Source organism: Aspergillus melleus (assembly GCF_016097325.1).
Source record: "Aspergillus melleus strain CBS 546.65 chromosome Unknown contig6, whole genome shotgun sequence".
Classification (NCBI taxonomy): domain Eukaryota; kingdom Fungi; phylum Ascomycota; class Eurotiomycetes; order Eurotiales; family Aspergillaceae; genus Aspergillus; species Aspergillus melleus.
The window spans coordinates 58,922-74,449 of record NW_025763375.1 but is presented as its reverse complement, the minus strand read 5'-3'; the positions used below and the strand labels follow the sequence as shown (position 1 = coordinate 74,449).

Genomic DNA, 15,528 nt, shown 5'->3' with positions numbered 1-15,528 from the left:
GTGGCCGCCCCCTCGGGGTCACTTGCTGATTGGACCGGAGCCAAGGCGGTGTGGACGGGTCCGTGCCAAACCCTCCCCTGTGGTCCAATCAGACTACAAGAATCGATGCAAACCCGAACAAACACCACCAAAAGAGAACCTGGAAAAAAAAAAAAAAAGAAGCTCCGCACACCGGAGCTCTTATCGGCCTTCTCTCAGTTCTTTAGGGAAGTTCCTGGGAGACTTTGAGTCGTGACTATCCCGATTTTCTGGTCCTTACTTTGGCCTGCATTGACTCATCCAGCGCTACCCACGCCTTTTCTCCGTCGCTATTTCTTCGCCTTCTCATCTTCTTCCTTTTTTCCCTGAGTCCTTTTTTTATTCTGATTCCTTATTCATCCCTTCCCTTCTGGCCACACCGTCTTCTCTCTCTTCCCTCCTCCCCCTTACTTCCTTCCGACTGGCACGCCAGGTCACTCACTGCTCCTCTTTGTCCTCCCCATAAGGTGCCTCCCCCTACCTTACTTTATTTCTTGGGCGTGTGGCATAGAAAAGCGGGACAGAAGGGAATCGGTCAACCACCGTCATAAATTTGATTTGATTCAAATAGACAGGCGGGCCTTTTTCTTGCGGGAAAAAAAAATAGACAAACGTCCATTGGGTCAATTGACTCACCTTTGATTCCTCTTTCTTATATTCCTTTTCTTTAGTGGCGCAGTGCGCAATGGTTCTCGCCGCTCGTTGCGGACAGGCGACGTCCGCCCTCTTGCGTCAGCGCTGTGCGGTCGAGTCCCGTCGCTCCGCTCTCCCGGCTGTGCGCTCCTTCACTTCTCAGACGACCGCTGCCCGTACGACGGCATCGAGTCTGCGATTGCAGCAGAAGACTTCTGCGCCTTCGCCATGGCGGTCCCAGCAGCTGCGCTCCTTCTCGAGCGCTCTGCGCCGGTTGGCGGAGTCTGCTCCCGCCGCTGATAGCTACCTGAAGAGCGAGCTTTTCAAGACCGAGCCCAACCTCGTCGATGTTAAGAAGGTCCTTGTCATCGGTAGTGGTGGCCTGAGCATTGGACAGGCCGGAGAGTTCGATTACTCTGGTAGGTGGAATTTATGAGTCACAAATCCCCCTCTGGCCCACAAGCCGCTGGTCCCTTCTCCGAGTTTTAGTGTTCCGTTAAACACTGTGGAGTCGGGGTTCGAGTAGCGAGCAGAACAGAACTGCCTGGGCAAATACCTTTTTGATTAATAACATTGGGTTCTGTGCAAATGGGGAATGCTAATGTCTTTGCCTCAAAATTATAGGCTCCCAGGCTCTGAAGGCGCTCAAGGAGGCCGGTGTCCAGTCAGTCCTGATCAACCCTAACATTGCGACCATTCAGACCGATCACAAGCTTGCGGACGAAGTCTACTACCTCCCGGTTACCCCCGAATATGTGACCTACGTTATCGAACGGGAACGCCCCGACGGTATCTTCCTCTCTTTCGGTGGACAGACGGCCCTGAACTTGGGTGTGCAGATGAACCGCATGGGTACCTTCGAGCAGTATGGCGTCAAGGTTCTTGGAACCAGCATCCGGACCTTGGAGACTAGTGAGGACCGTGACCTGTTCTCCAAGGCCTTGAACGAGATCAACATCCCCATCGCCGAGTCCATCGCTGTTAACACCGTTGACGAGGCCCTGGAGGCTGCCGAGCAAGTTGGTTACCCCATCATCGTTCGTTCCGCCTACGCTCTGGGTGGATTGGGTTCCGGATTTGCCAACGACCCCGAGGAACTGCGCAACTTGGTCTCTCGCTCCTTGACCCTTGCTCCCCAGGTGCTGGTCGAGAAGTCCCTCAAGGGCTGGAAGGAGGTCGAGTACGAGGTGGTCCGGGATGCCAACAACAACTGTATCACCGTTTGCAACATGGAGAACTTCGACCCCTTGGGTATTCACACTGGTGACAGTATCGTCGTTGCGCCCAGTCAGACTCTGTCCGATGAGGAGTACCACATGCTCCGTACCGCGGCCATCAAGATTGTCCGCCACTTGGGTGTCGTCGGCGAATGTAACGTGCAGTACGCCCTGCAGCCCGATGGTCTCGACTACCGTGTCATTGAGGTCAACGCCCGTCTCTCTCGTTCTTCGGCTCTGGCCTCCAAGGCTACCGGATACCCTCTTGCCTACACCGCTGCCAAGATCGGTCTGGGACACACTCTCCCCGAGCTGCCCAACGCCGTGACCAAGACCACCACTGCCAACTTCGAGCCCAGCTTGGATTACATCGTCACCAAGATCCCCCGGTGGGATCTGAGTAAGTTCCAGCACGTCAACCGGGACATCGGAAGTGCCATGAAGTCTGTCGGTGAAGTTATGGCCATTGGTCGTACCTTCGAGGAGTCGTTCCAGAAGGCTATCCGCCAGGTCGACCCCCGATTCCTCGGTTTCCAGGGTGACTCGTTCGAGAACCTGGATGACGTCCTGAAGAACCCCACCGATCGCCGTTGGTTGGCTGTTGGCCAGGCCATGCTTCACGAGAACTACTCCGTGGACAAGGTCCACGATCTGACCAAGATCGACAAGTGGTTCCTGTACAAGCTCCAGAACATTGTGGATTGCAACAATGAGCTCAAGGAAATTGGCAGCCTCTTCGGCGTCCAGGAAGAGCTGATGCTGAAGTCAAAGAAGCTTGGTTTCTCTGACAAGCAGATCGCTCTCCTCGTTGGTTCGACTGAGGACGATGTCCGCGCTCGCAGAAAGAGCTTCGGTATCCGCCCCTGGGTGAAGAAGATTGACACCCTGGCCGCCGAGTTCCCTGCCGACACCAACTACCTCTACACTACCTACAACGCCACCTCCCACGATGTCACCTTCGATGACCATGGCACGATCATTCTTGGTAGCGGTGTCTACCGTATTGGAAGCTCGGTCGAGTTCGACTGGTGTGCGGTCAACGCCACTCTTTCCCTCCGCAACATGGGCAAGAAGACCGTTATGATCAACTACAACCCCGAGACCTACTCCACCGACTTCGATACCGCTGACAAACTCTACTTCGAGGAGCTCAGCTACGAGCGTGTCATGGATATCTACGAGCTCGAGAGCGCCAGCGGCGTTGTCGTCTCCGTCGGTGGTCAGCTTCCTCAGAACATTGCCCTTCGTCTGCAGGAGACTGGTGGTGCCCACGTCCTCGGTACCAACCCCAAGGATATTGACAATGCTGAGGACCGTCACAAGTTCTCGCAGATCTTGGACAGCATTGGCGTTGACCAACCTGCCTGGAAGGAGCTTACTTCCGTCTCTGAAGCCGAGCGTTTCGCCGAGTCCGTCGGCTACCCCGTCTTGGTTCGTCCCAGTTACGTCCTGTCTGGTGCGGCCATGAACGTCATCTACAGCCACGACGAGCTGAAGGAGAAGCTGCTCAACGCCGCCGCCGTCTCTCCCGATCACCCCGTTGTCATCACCAAGTTCATCGAGGGTGCTCAGGAAATCGATGTCGATGCCGTTGCCTCCAATGGTCAGCTTCTGCTCCATGCCGTCAGTGAGCACGTCGAGCCCGCCGGTGTGCACTCTGGTGACGCTACCCTTGTCCTTCCCCCCGCCAATCTCGAGGAGCCCATCATGAACCGTGTCAAGGAGATCGCCGAGAAGGTTGCCAAGGCCTGGAACATCACCGGTCCTTTCAACATGCAGATCATCAAGGCCGACCAGGAGGGTGCTGCTCCCGAGCTGAAGGTCATCGAGTGCAACCTTCGTGCTTCCCGCTCGTTCCCCTTCGCCTCTAAGGTTCTGGGTACCAACTTCATCGACGTTGCCACCAAGGCTCTTGTTGGCCGTGATGTCCCCGAGCCCGTGGATCTCATGAGCACCAAGCGTGACTACCTTGCTACCAAGGTTCCCCAGTTCAGTTGGACCCGTCTGGCTGGTGCCGACCCCTTCCTTGGTGTTGAAATGGCCAGCACTGGTGAAATTGCCTGCTTCGGTAAGAACCTCGTGGAGGCCTACTGGGCTTCTCTCCAGTCCACCATGAACTTCCGTGTGCCCGAGCCTGGCGAGGGTATCCTGCTTGGTGGCGACATCCACAACACTGCCTTGGCCAAGGTTGTCGAGTACCTGAACCCTCTGGGCTTCCAGTTCTTCGCTGCCAGCCCCGAGGTCAAGGCTCACATCGAATCCACCTCCAAGGACAACGTCTCCGTGCAGGTGATCGAGTTCCCCAAGAAGGACAAGCGTGCTCTCCGTGAGGTCTTCCAGAAGTACAACATTCGTGGTGCCTTCAACCTCGCCAAGAGCCGGGGCAAGACCCTGCTCGACGAGGACTACGTCATGAGACGTAACGCGGTCGACTTTGGCGTGCCTCTCTTCATGGAAACCAAGGTTTGTTTTACCCTGCTTATCTAATTGTTTGTGTTTAGATGCTAACTCATCTCGCAGACCGCTCTTCTCTTTGCTCAGGCCATGAGCGAGAAGCTGCCCCGTGCCGAGGGCATTCCCTCCGAAGTCCGCAGCTGGTCTGACTTCGCCGGTGGCAAGCTGCTGTAAACAAAAGTCCACCCTCTCAAAGGACAAAAAGTTTGTTTCTTTTGATTCTTTATAGATATAATTGTCCGGTGTTGCATTGGTTCTTTTTGTCGTTACAGGCACCCAAAAAGCCGCCTTGTTTGGCGTAGCGGATAAGACAACTCAGGTTGATAGACTTGTTACTTTTGCCCTGGTATCCGGGCTTACCGCTTCACCTTTTCCCCTTCAGGCGACAAGTGGATCTTGGACCAGGAGCTCTGGTGGTATTTTTTCTTCGGGTTGTTTTTGATTATTCTTTTATTATTTTTCACGGTCATATTTTTGCCATTTCATTTCTAGTAGGCAGGCTATGTGCTTGAGCGGGAAGAAGAATCTTTAGTTAGGTTTTTATTGATGACGTGACTGATTTCATGGGTTGTTGATATTTATGTATAGTATTAGTCTATTGATTTGAATTAGGATCTCACCTCTATAGATTTTACTCCGTAAATGCGTAGTAGATTTTCGAAGTATCAAAACACTTGAATTGGTGATGACTAAGCGTGCGACGGCCTTCCTTTTTTACTCCATCGATTCTTCACACGAACCTCCATATCTTTTTCTTACACTTTTGGAGGTAGTCTTGACTCCCAGTTGGCACCGTCTAGCCTTAATATAACTTCAGCGACATCCTGACCGGTCTCTGCATTTTGCTCGGTGGCTAAAAAACCCCTCGTTCATGCATACATGAAGCAGACTGCATCATGTCACTGACCACCGAATTCCCTTCTATATCAACCAAAGCCAACCCTGGGCAGGCACCCGGTGGGCTAGGGAAGGGTCTCTTCGCATCCACTAATCTCAAAACCGGTGAAGATGTCCTGAGCATCCAAAACCCCTTTGTAGCGGTTCTTGAGACGCCAAGGCTAGACGATACATGCTCGGGATGCTTTGGCAAGAGGCAATTAGAGAATGCGGATGCGACTTTGAAAGCGTGTACGGGATGTCAAGTGGTCGAATACTGTGATAGAGTTAGTAGATCCTGGTCTTTGCTATGTGCCACGTTTTTACTAACATCGTTCACCCCCTCAGACATGTCAATCTAAGGACTGGAAGGCCGCGCATTCGCTGGAGTGTTCTATTTACCAGAAGCTGAAACCTCGTGTCCTGCCTATTAATGCGAGAGCTATCCTGCGCATCGTCCTGCGCAGTCAGCGTCGGAAGTGCACGCCCCAGGAGATGGACTTGTTTCTTCAACTTGAGACTCACGTTCAGGATATTCAGCGTGAGAATCCAGCGCAGCTCGAACGTATCGGGCTTTCGGCCAAGGCAGTTAAAGTCTATTCTGGCACGGACGTGAAGGAGGAAACGATCTCGGCATTTGGGGCGAAGGTGAGCAGTACACACACACTTCTGACGATGAGGAGAGACTACCTTGGAGAATGCTGACTCGTGGGAAGCTTGATTTGAACTCGTTCAACATGACGAGTCCATTGTATGACCGGATCGGTCTCTACTTGCATCCATTCGCCGCCCTTATCAACCACAGCTGCGACTACAACTCTGTCGTCGGGTTCGACGGCCACCAGCTGTTCGTGAAAGCTATCCGTCCTATCCAGAAAGACGAGCAGATTTTCATATCCTACGTCGACACCACGAATCCATATAATCTCCGTCGCGCCGAGTTACGCGAGAGATACTACTTCGACTGCCGGTGTTCGAAATGCGAACAAGGCCCCGATGGACCGGCCGACAAGTTCCCTAACACATCATCACCACCGGACCCCTCAGTCCTCGAAACAGTCGGCAAACAAGCCCATGAGATCCTCGAATCCGCATCCTCCCTAGACATCGACCCCTTCGAATCCATCCCCCAGCTCGAATCAGCCATGCGCTCGCTCAGCCAAACGTCCCCGCCCTGGCCCATCACCCGACAACCATACGTCTCCCTTCGAGACCAATTAATCACCACCCTCCTCGCCGCGGGATCCTTCAATGCGGCCTTCATCCACTGCGCTATCCGTCACCTCCGCATCGACCCCGTCGTGTATCCTAACGCCTCCCACCCCCTGCGCTGTCTACATGCCTGGACGCTCGCGAAACTAGCGATCCATCTCTCGCAGGGCATGGAACCGCCATCGTCCTCGGACGTGATCCCACTGGACCAGTTCGGGCTAGATTTCAGTCTGCTCATTTGGTCCATGCTAAGTGATCTGGTTAACCGGGAGGCGGAGTGTTGCACGGTGCCGAGCTTCAAGAGCATGGTGAGGGGAGCGTTTGGGGAGGTGCATAATGAGTTTCGGGTTAATAGGTTGGATCCGAGGATGATGGGGATGGGGATTAAGAGGGAGTGGGAGAAGATGGGGAGGTTGGTGGATGAGGCGGTTGCGAAGGAATAAGTAGGGACTACACTGTATAGAAAGTGTAGTATGGATCGGATGACGTCTTGGTCATATACCTAAGATAGAGCGTATGCCCCATAAATTAGCCAGTAGTGGTCGCCATAAGTAGATCATTCAAGGGCAGTCAGTGAATGTCTACGTCATTTTACAATATACGAGAAAAGAACCGATGGAACAATGAAAGAAAAAAAACTTCGTTAAAAAATTCGACCAACCCCATTCCCGGCTAAAATGAAAAGGAATAAGATTAAAGCCTCTTCCCCATCCATCCCCGGGTCCAGATATCTGAAAACCAAACACCCAGACCGAGGGAACAGAGTGGGATAAACAAGGGATCTCATCATCGGAGCTCCAGGGATCCCGTAATTTTTTGATTTCGTTCACATGCCGACAAGACCTTTATATTGAGATGCAAACAGCTGACCCGCACTTGACATACAAGTTGATGAATCCAAATAAAGGCAGTATATGGTATCCATCGAAATTTGTTTTGTTCTCCCAGCACATCCGGACGCCTGATCCTCCTCCACACGACACTCCAAGAAGCTTTTCTTCTTTATTTGAGGGGAATGAAACGGGAAGAGTGGGTGGCACCAATACCGGGACGACCGTGCTTGACGGGCTTGCTGTGGGGTTGTTAGACAGTGGTCGATCAAAATGCGCTCCCCTGCAGAGTGAAAGCCGCCTGCAAAGTCACTGGGGGAAACGTACTATGAGATGGAGAATTCTCCCAGGTAGTGGCCAACCATCTCGGGCTTGACTTCGATCTGGTTGAACTCCTTTCCGGAGTAGATACCGATGACGCTGCCGATCATCTCGGGGACAACGATCATGTCACGGAGGTGGGTCTTGACGAGGTCGGGCTTCTCGTTGGGGCGGGCCTCCTGCTTGGCCTTACGGAGCTTCTTGATGAGACCCATGGGCTTGCGCTTCAGGCCACGGTTGAACCTGCGGCGAGCGCGGGCGTGGACGACATCACGGAGCTGCTCGGAGGAGAGGTCGAGGAGCCTGCAGAAAAAGCGAATTTGGTCAGATCATTCCGTCCAGGCGACACAGGTATATTCCATCCTTGCGCCCTCCAAATCCCACCCGACGCAGCGACGATTATTCTTGGGATCGGAGGTGTCGATTCGGTCGGGATCGAAGGGCGCAAGGCGAAAACAGGTTGGAAGTCGGGATTATCACATACTGGTCGAGGTCAATACCGCGGTAAGAAAACTTGCGGAACTGTCTTCTCTTCTTGATCTCTGTTGGACGACAAAAACATCTCTGGTCAGCGGTCTGATCCTATTTCCATTTGCTCGTGAATTCCGTGATTATCGTGGTGGCGGCTAAGACGTTCCCCTCCCGCATCCCTTTCCATCGCAGAAAACCTTTCTTTATACCCCGTCCATCGCCAAATACCATCCGGATCGGATTCCATCTCTCATAATCGAAAGTCCACGGTTGGGGTTCAAGGTAAAGGGTATTATTGTTCAGTGATCAAACGTACCGGCAGCCTCCTCAGCGTTCTATAAGAATAAGATAGGTTAGCCTTTCGCGTCTCTTTAAGCAGCATTGGAGAAAACATTTCTTCAACATAGGTCGTCACTCACGTAGTGTTCGTCAGCCATTTTTGCGGGTGTTCCTCTCAAGGTCGCTTTTCGAACGGGACTCGAAAAGCGAAAGGGACGATGGGGTTGTCGGTGTCGTGTCGCTGGATGAACGTTCGTCGGGCCAACTCTTGTGCTGCGGCGCTGCGTTGGGAGTGGGCGGGCTAAGCGACCCGGCTAGGTCAATAGCCCTACCCCACCATTCCCTTCTCAGCACGGATCTTAGGGTTTCTGCGCCCTGCCCTATAAATTGTTCCTGCCTTCGATTCGCGCTTTCTTATCGCGCTTTTTACGGTCTTTGTTATTGGCTGTTTTAAATGTTGAAGTACAATGTACGGAGTGTAATCTACCTTAGATCTTGTCGCTGGTTCCCCGACCTTTAATTATTGATACCCAGACCAACGAAGAGGATATCAAGGGGCAATTCCGCGTACGTACATTGGGTCCGCCCGGGGCAATGAGTGGTGGACCAATCTCTTAAGAAAGCAACTTACATACTACAAGTAATACCAACAAACGTAGAAACGATGCTCGAGGAGGTCAGACAACCTGTATTGGCTAAACTTCACGTATGCACAAATCGTAACTGCATCAGGAAACCCTGGAATATGCAAGATTGACCATTTCCTTGGGAAATTTTCTTCCCCCAACTCCAGATTCCTGTTCCCCCACGAGTTATCGCCATTTTTTCTGGACTCGGAGCGATGAAACCGTTTAGTCGAAGAGACCGAAGCCCATGTCCTCGTCGGACTCCTCCTTCTCCTCCTCCTTCTTCTCCTCAGCGGGAGCCTCACCGCCAGCGGCAGCGGCGGGGGCGGCAGCAGCACCACCAGCACCACCGGAGGGAACGGAGGCGAGCTTAGCAGAACCCTCGGAGATCAGCTGTAGGGTGAGATGGTCAGCAATTATTCTGTGTGCGCACTATGCGCAAACGATCAGATTGCGTTCACTAACCTCCTGGATGTTCTTGCCCTCAAGCTCGGAGATGAGCTTGTTGAGACGCTCCTCATCGGCATCGATACCGACGGAGGAGAGGACGTTCTTAACGTCAGCGGCCGAGGGGGACTCGTTACCGGCAAGGGTGAGGAGGAGGAAAGCGGCGACGTGCTTCATTTTGAATCTGTGGTGACAACAAGAAAAACTCCGTTAGACTTTTAATTTCCGCGCGCAGGTATCAAACGAGACCGGCGAGTCGATTCGAGAAATGCACATACAGATTTGTTTAGTGTATTGAACACGAGAATCAATCGATTTAACCGCTAGGATTGGGCGGAGACTGAGACGTCGAGTTCGACGGGAAGTTGGCGATGAGGAAGTGAAAGTCGAGAAGAGGATCATCGAATTCTTGAGAAAAAGTGCGCCGCGCCTGGTGGGTTGTGGCTGGTGAGAACGGGCCTCTAAGCGAGCGCGTGTGGCGCAGAGGCTTGCTGCCTAATGCGGTAAGGCTCCTCTTTGTCTGAATTCGATGTCGCACGTGACTCGCTGGTTCTAGAAGACAGGATGGCGACTCGCTCCTTGTCCTCTTTCCTCTTCTCCCAACGTTTTCTCCTGAACGACGTTGCTGTGCTAAACGCTTCTCCCCACCGCGATAACCGGCAAAGTCTCGTTTCCCCCTCATTTACCGTGAAGGTTTGAGCGTGGAAACGTCTTATCGCCGTTTCTCGAGCACTAGCTTCACAGATTCGGCGAAGTCATGAAGTTATCCCGTTGTACTAATCATCGACGGTGAATTTTGCCTATCGATACCCCGCGTCTTCGATCCCTATCTGTGCCAGTATATCGATCTCAGCCTTCCAGCCGCCAAGATGAGTGTAAGATGTCCTCCATCAGTTCTATTTGTGACTGGATCTAATCTTTGGGTAGTTTCTCGATTCGGTCCTCTCGTCCATCGAGACGGGAAAACCTTCTCGTTTACCACCCTCCTCTTCAACACTATCAGCCCCGGTTTCATCCTCCACCGCCAAATCTGAAGTCCGCAAGCCCAGCACAACCCCCCGCGATATCCCACCCGAGCGGAAATCTCTGGCCGCGGGCACAAAACGCAAAGCTGAGGAGCAGCTGCCCCGTACCCAAAAACCTGATACCCAAGGCCCTCGCAAACTCTTACCTTCACGCCCAGCTGTGGCATCCGCTTCTGCCAAGTCTCGTCCCACCATCGCTTCCCCCGCCAGATCCTCCAAACCTTTAACCAACAGCAGTACATCTGCCACTCAAAAGGCAGCCCCGACATCCTCTAAAGCCCCGCCTAAAGGCTCATATGCGGATCTCATGATGAAAGCCAAGGCACTTCAAGATAATGCACCATCACAAGTGGGCATGTTTAAGCATCAAGCCGTTCCAAAGGAGAAGCTTAGCAAAATGGAACGCAAGAAAAGGGCGCAGGAAACGCAGTCGAAGGGCAAGGAAGGCCCAGCCGCCAAAAAGTCTGGAGCAGCTCCCAGCGCGGGCCCGACCAAGCCTATTAAGAAACGCGAACCCGAAGAGCTCGCATACAAGGGTACTGCAAAGCCACCGCCGACGCCGGCACTCCCTGCGTACCGGGGCACGGCCGGGTTGCCCAGTCGAGCCAATCCTAATGACCGGAAAGCACAGGGCCGAGGTGCAGGACGGTCAAGGATGAACGAATATCTTGGAACGGATGAAGAAGATGAAGGAGATTATGCAGACGACTACGATGACTTTTACTCAGATGCATCCTCGGACATGGAAGGTGGGTTCGAGGATGTGGTGGAAGAAGAAGCCAGGGCATTAGCCGCTGCCAGGCGAGAGGATGATGAAGAAATGCGCGCGGAAGCAGCAGCCAAGCAAGAGAAGTTGGCCCGCCGCAACAAACTTGCTGCTTTGGCAGCCAGAAGACGCTGAGTCTTCCATGCATGCTTTCAAATACCTTTCGGTACCTTCTCTTATCTTTCTATTTTCTTTCCATTTCTTGTCATTTCTTTGTCAGTAGTTCTACATGGGTTTCGTCAGCACATTTTTCACTTGGACACGGAGCATCAGCGAGGTATACCCCGAGGGTGCATTACATACGACTTTGCTTTTCTTTTCTTTTCTTTTCTTTTTCTTTTTGTTGGCTTTCACTTGCTATGAGCATCAGCGAGCGTCATGGTGTCGATAGATGGTTCGATCTTTTGCTTTTCTCTTATATCTACGAATATTCGCCCTTCGTTTACATATCTTCTACACCTCCGGTGATTAGTCGGTACATAGCGTTCCTTTATTTGTTTTCTATTTTCAAGCCTAATTCCTCTACCCCCTTCCCTTCTCTTCTGGGTCTGCAAGCGTCATCTCAGTGCGTAGCTGAGTCGTATCTTTGCCTCAGTTTATTCAGTCTTCGATACACCATGACAGATACCCGTTGTTAGCCTGACACCTTGTTCAAATAGGACAAAAAGCCTACTAGATACAGAATGCAGCTCAGGCACGCTACCAGTGATCTCAATAACATAACAATCCCACTCCACATTTAAAACGCTGGACCACAGGTACAGACTAGAGAGGCAAAGATGTCAAGATGATGTCGCATCCCTCAGGCGGTTATCGGGCCCCACCTGGCAGGCGGTGACATCACCGGCGATATTGCTCTCGTCCAACCTCCGCGGGCATTTCCCCCTTCTTATCATCTCCTAGCCTCTTCAGTCGAAACTCTTTGTTGTTTCTTTCAGCGAAGTTTACTATACATTGTGCTTCTATCTTCTATCGTCAATTTGATTGAACATGGATCCGGTACATCACGTCTCGACCTCTCCGAAGGTCTTGTTCAATAAGGTGCGGAAGATCGTGCCGCCATTGTTAGAGAAATTCCATAAGGGTTGGTGTCCTTGCATGTTATGTCCAGTTTTGACTTGAGACAATCGCCGCTGAAAAGAAGGAATTGCTGACGCTCAATACAGGACAACAAGGACGGGTTGCTGTCATCGGAGGTTCTGCCGAGTATGTTGTTCTCTCCACCTACGTTGCTTACGAAACATGGTAGACTGAGATTATGGTTTACAGCTTCACGGGAGCTCCGTACTTTTCTTCCATGGCATCGGCCAAATTAGGTACGCACACAAAAGTCGCAGGTAATGGCTAGATGGCTTTTTCGATGCTGATTGGCGTGCACTTTGACAGGATGCGATATGGTATGACACACTCGCATATGTTATTGAGTTCTCTTGTTCCTCATCTAACAGCAGACAGAGCCATGTTATTTGCGAGCGATCTGCAGCTACGGTAAGTCTCTATATACTGGACCATGTTTCAACCCGGTCCAACCGACTAATTATCCATGCAGGTTGTGAAAACATACTCTCCAGATCTGATGGTCCATCCGATACTGCCTAGTAGCGAGTCGGTGGGGAACCCCAACACCATCGATGCGCCGGCTCTTGCCAGTCCCATCATTGCTATGCTTTCTCGCCTCCACGCACTGGTCATAGGCCCCGGGTTGGGCCGCGACGGCGTGACGCTGAAAGTGGTCACCGAGGTGATGAAGGAAGCCCGTTCCAAATCGATTCCGTTTGTCTTGGACGCCGACGGCCTGCTTCTGGTGACGGATGATCCGGACCTCGTTAAAGGGTACAAGGAATGTATTCTGACACCCAACGTGAACGAGTTTGGTCGCCTGGCCAAGGCCTTAGGGATCGATGTGCCCAGTCTGGCCCAGATCGGCTCGGAATCTAGTGGCGATGACCGCACCAAGCGAGAAACAGAGGCCTGTGAGAAGCTCTCCAGGGCGCTTGGCGGTGTGACGATCATCCAAAAGGGACCGCACGACGTGATCTCAAACGGCGTGACCAGCATCATCAACGACATTACGGGTGGACTGAAGCGTAGCGGGGGCCAGGGTGACACACTTACCGGGTCATTGGGCACCCTTCTGGCCTGGCGGGCGGCTTATCATAACGGATTGTGGGACTCCGGCGAGAAGGACAATTCCAAGGAGGCGCAGAGTCCGCAGGACGTGCAGGCGGAACTGGAATCGGAAGACCGGCGCATGTCGCCCGTAACGACGCTGCTGCTGGCCGCCTGGGCAGGTAGTGCCATTACGCGAGAATGCTCTCGGCGGGCCTTCAAGGCCAAAGGGCGGAGCATGCAAGCCAGCGACCTGACAGAGGAAGTCCACCACAGCTTTTTGGGATTGATCGGAGAACCTGAAGGGTCGCAAGTACATCTGTAGAAGTTTTTTTATGACCAGTGAGAAGGGGCTGGCTGAAGTCGACCAATGTCTTTCCTACCTGGAATATCATAGGCACGACAAGCGGAGTCCATACATACCGACTTTCACCTACAGACATAATGAACGCTGTTTCGATTACCTATGAGGGGTTTTTCTGGCCCAATTGGTAGACATCCCGTGCCCCAAATTGTTTTACTATTTATAAACTGTCTCAGGGATTGAGCGGCTTGCATATCCATCGGCGATGACTCCTGTGTGTCAGCATACATGCCCGTATCCCGAACCCTTTTTGCTCAGCAGGAAGGCGAAAAAGACTTTTAGATTTGTGGACAACCCAAAGTTAGGTTTCCATCCGCCTGCCACTGGCGACAACTTGCTAGGTTCCAGCGATTGGTCCCCTTATTCTGCATCACACATCGTTAACAGGGAGTTCGAGACGTCCAATCCGTGAGTACAGCTCCTATATTCTCCCTGAATAACCACCAATAACACGAGCCAGACAAACACCCCAAAAAACCGAGAATATCCGACAAATGACACGTCCAGCCCCTACCAGTCCAGTCCAGTCCAGTCCAGTCCCCCGGATCCCCCCTCATGCATGGTCAGTCTAGTGCAGTTCGAAAGTCCGGGGAAAGCAACCAAGCTCTCTTTCTCCCTTTTGCTTCTTTTTTTCGCCCCCGAATCCACTGTTAGCTATGGTCGAAGAGAACCCAAATCACTATCATTACCTCGTCATGTGGAAGCTGTCCATGTGCCCGCCCAGCTCATGCAAGAGTGTGCAAAGGCAAAAAAAAAAAAAAAAAAAAAAAAGCAAGACGGGATTGTAGACCTCGTATTCCCGAACCGCCCATTCGTAGCCCGAGGTCTCTTCCTCTGCGGAAACGAGAAGCGATGCAAAAGTGTTCGAGACAATGTCTCACAAGTTTTGGCTTTCTCTTTGTTGACCTGTTTTCTATGACGTGGAGAGCAATGCGCTGTTTGGTACTTATTTCCGCAGGTGGCGTTACGGGGTGGAGGCAATATTGGAAGCCTGACTTGTCTTTCTATACGGGGGAGACGAAGAAGTAGACGAGCCTGGTCAGAGAGGGAAGGGTAGCTAGCAATTGAAAAGAAATGAACATATAAAGAGGTCAAGAACACCTCGAAGATATCCTCCATCGCATTCTCACCAGCCTTCTCATCTGCTCTGAACCAAGTTAACCTATCCAGTCTCTCGCTTCCAATTCATCAGCCTACCTCTCTCTCTCTCATCCACCCAAATCAAAAACTAAATAAACCCTCACAATGAAGTTCACCATCCTCACCGCACTCGCCCTCTTCAGCACCTCCACCCTCGCCGTGGCCGGCCGTCCCCCTCCACCCCCAACCTGCGGCACCTGCAACCCCGTCTCCGGGGAGAACCACTGCGACATCACCACCTCGTGCATCAACACCGGCACTCGCTTCCACTGCGCCTGTCGCGCCGGCTACAAGGCCTCCAAGGACAACAACAATATCCGGAAGCAGTTCCGTCTCAACGTTCCCAACTACAAGTTCCTGGTCTTTACTCCCGAGTCGACCGAGTGCAATACTCTTTGCGATAATTCGTTTGGCGCCGGCCCCAACCTTTGTGCTGAGGTGCCGATTCGGAATCAATGTGCTGTTTAGATTCTTGGGGTTGGGGTTGAGTTGTTCTGGGTTTGGTGGTGGTTGTGGTTGTGGTTGTGGTCTGGTTTGGACTGGAGAATTGGGGGTGGTTGGTGGGTCGTGATGGATAGATAGATGTGTATATACATGCAAGTGCCATGTATATATATGGCTGTCTTTTGTGTTGTGTCAACTGTCGAGGGATTGGTTGATCTAATCTGTCATGGAGTTGGCTCCATGGCACGCTCTCTCTTCCTATACATTCCTTGGATACAGTTACAAGTGATTTGTCT

At 52.3% G+C, this 15,528-nt stretch overlaps 7 protein-coding genes across 8 annotated transcripts; 5 read left to right on the top strand and 2 right to left on the bottom strand.

Annotated features, from left to right (window-relative positions):
- The first annotated feature begins 143 nt into the window (after window positions 1–143).
- CPA2 lies at window positions 144–4,943 on the top strand. 2 transcript variants are annotated; one of them, XM_046091536.1, is made up of 3 exons: window positions 144–485; window positions 690–4,331; window positions 4,389–4,943. In XM_046091536.1, the coding sequence occupies exons 2-3, from the start codon at window positions 1,491–1,493 to the stop codon at window positions 4,494–4,496; spliced, it is 2,949 nt and encodes a 982-aa protein (XP_045947513.1). In that variant the 5' UTR covers window positions 144–485; window positions 690–1,490; the 3' UTR covers window positions 4,497–4,943. The 2 variants fall into 2 exon arrangements, with proteins under 2 accessions (XP_045947513.1, XP_045947512.1); XM_046091535.1 differs by having other exon boundaries at window positions 144–1,070; window positions 1,276–4,331.
- Window positions 4,944–5,218: 275 nt separating this feature from the next.
- On the top strand, window positions 5,219–6,853 carry LDX57_009796 (S-adenosylmethionine-dependent methyltransferase; the record flags this gene model as incomplete). The annotated part of the gene is made up of 3 exons (XM_046091534.1): window positions 5,219–5,485; window positions 5,547–5,846; window positions 5,915–6,853. The coding sequence occupies 3 exons, from the start codon at window positions 5,219–5,221 to the stop codon at window positions 6,851–6,853; spliced, it is 1,506 nt and encodes a 501-aa protein (XP_045947511.1).
- A 559-nt stretch (window positions 6,854–7,412) lies between these two features.
- On the bottom strand, window positions 7,413–8,469 carry RPS15 (40S ribosomal protein uS19; the record flags this gene model as incomplete). The annotated part of the gene is made up of 5 exons (XM_046091533.1): window positions 7,413–7,482; window positions 7,568–7,864; window positions 8,046–8,103; window positions 8,349–8,367; window positions 8,452–8,469. The coding sequence occupies 5 exons, from the start codon at window positions 8,467–8,469 to the stop codon at window positions 7,413–7,415; spliced, it is 462 nt and encodes a 153-aa protein (XP_045947510.1).
- Window positions 8,470–8,674: 205 nt separating this feature from the next.
- Window positions 8,675–9,761, bottom strand: aspf8 (ribosomal protein P2). The gene is made up of 3 exons (XM_046091532.1): window positions 9,663–9,761; window positions 9,403–9,568; window positions 8,675–9,330 (listed from the first exon to the last, which is right to left on the bottom strand). The coding sequence occupies exons 2-3, from the start codon at window positions 9,559–9,561 to the stop codon at window positions 9,163–9,165; spliced, it is 327 nt and encodes a 108-aa protein (XP_045947509.1). The 5' UTR covers window positions 9,562–9,568; window positions 9,663–9,761; the 3' UTR covers window positions 8,675–9,162.
- Window positions 9,762–10,253: 492 nt separating this feature from the next.
- On the top strand, window positions 10,254–11,310 carry LDX57_009793 (uncharacterized protein; the record flags this gene model as incomplete). The annotated part of the gene is made up of 2 exons (XM_046091531.1): window positions 10,254–10,259; window positions 10,312–11,310. The coding sequence occupies 2 exons, from the start codon at window positions 10,254–10,256 to the stop codon at window positions 11,308–11,310; spliced, it is 1,005 nt and encodes a 334-aa protein (XP_045947508.1).
- A 1,441-nt stretch (window positions 11,311–12,751) lies between these two features.
- LDX57_009792 (ATP-dependent (S)-NAD(P)H-hydrate dehydratase) lies at window positions 12,752–13,609 on the top strand (the record flags this gene model as incomplete). Its single annotated transcript, XM_046091530.1, has 1 exon — window positions 12,752–13,609. One exon carries the CDS (start codon window positions 12,752–12,754, stop codon window positions 13,607–13,609), a length of 858 nt encoding a protein of 285 aa, XP_045947507.1.
- Window positions 13,610–14,893: 1,284 nt separating this feature from the next.
- Window positions 14,894–15,256, top strand: LDX57_009791 (putative adhesin; the record flags this gene model as incomplete). Its single annotated transcript, XM_046091529.1, has 1 exon — window positions 14,894–15,256. The coding sequence occupies one exon, from the start codon at window positions 14,894–14,896 to the stop codon at window positions 15,254–15,256; it is 363 nt and encodes a 120-aa protein (XP_045947506.1).
- Window positions 15,257–15,528: the final 272 nt, after the last annotated feature.

Excerpts from the sequence above, each read along its gene's own strand:
- aspf8 (XM_046091532.1), bottom strand. The coding sequence starts at position 9,561 with ATGAAGCACGTCGCCGCTTTCCTCCTCCTCACCCTTGCCGGTAACGAG. Across the intron at positions 9,331-9,402 it reads AGGGCAAGAACATCCAGGAG|CTGATCTCCGAGGGTTCTGC; the intron begins GTTAGTGAACGC and ends CTCACCCTACAG.
- CPA2 (XM_046091535.1), top strand. The coding sequence starts at position 704 with ATGGTTCTCGCCGCTCGTTGCGGACAGGCGACGTCCGCCCTCTTGCGT. Across the intron at positions 1,071-1,275 it reads CGGAGAGTTCGATTACTCTG|GCTCCCAGGCTCTGAAGGCG; the intron begins GTAGGTGGAATT and ends TCAAAATTATAG. Across the intron at positions 4,332-4,388 it reads CTCTCTTCATGGAAACCAAG|ACCGCTCTTCTCTTTGCTCA; the intron begins GTTTGTTTTACC and ends CTCATCTCGCAG.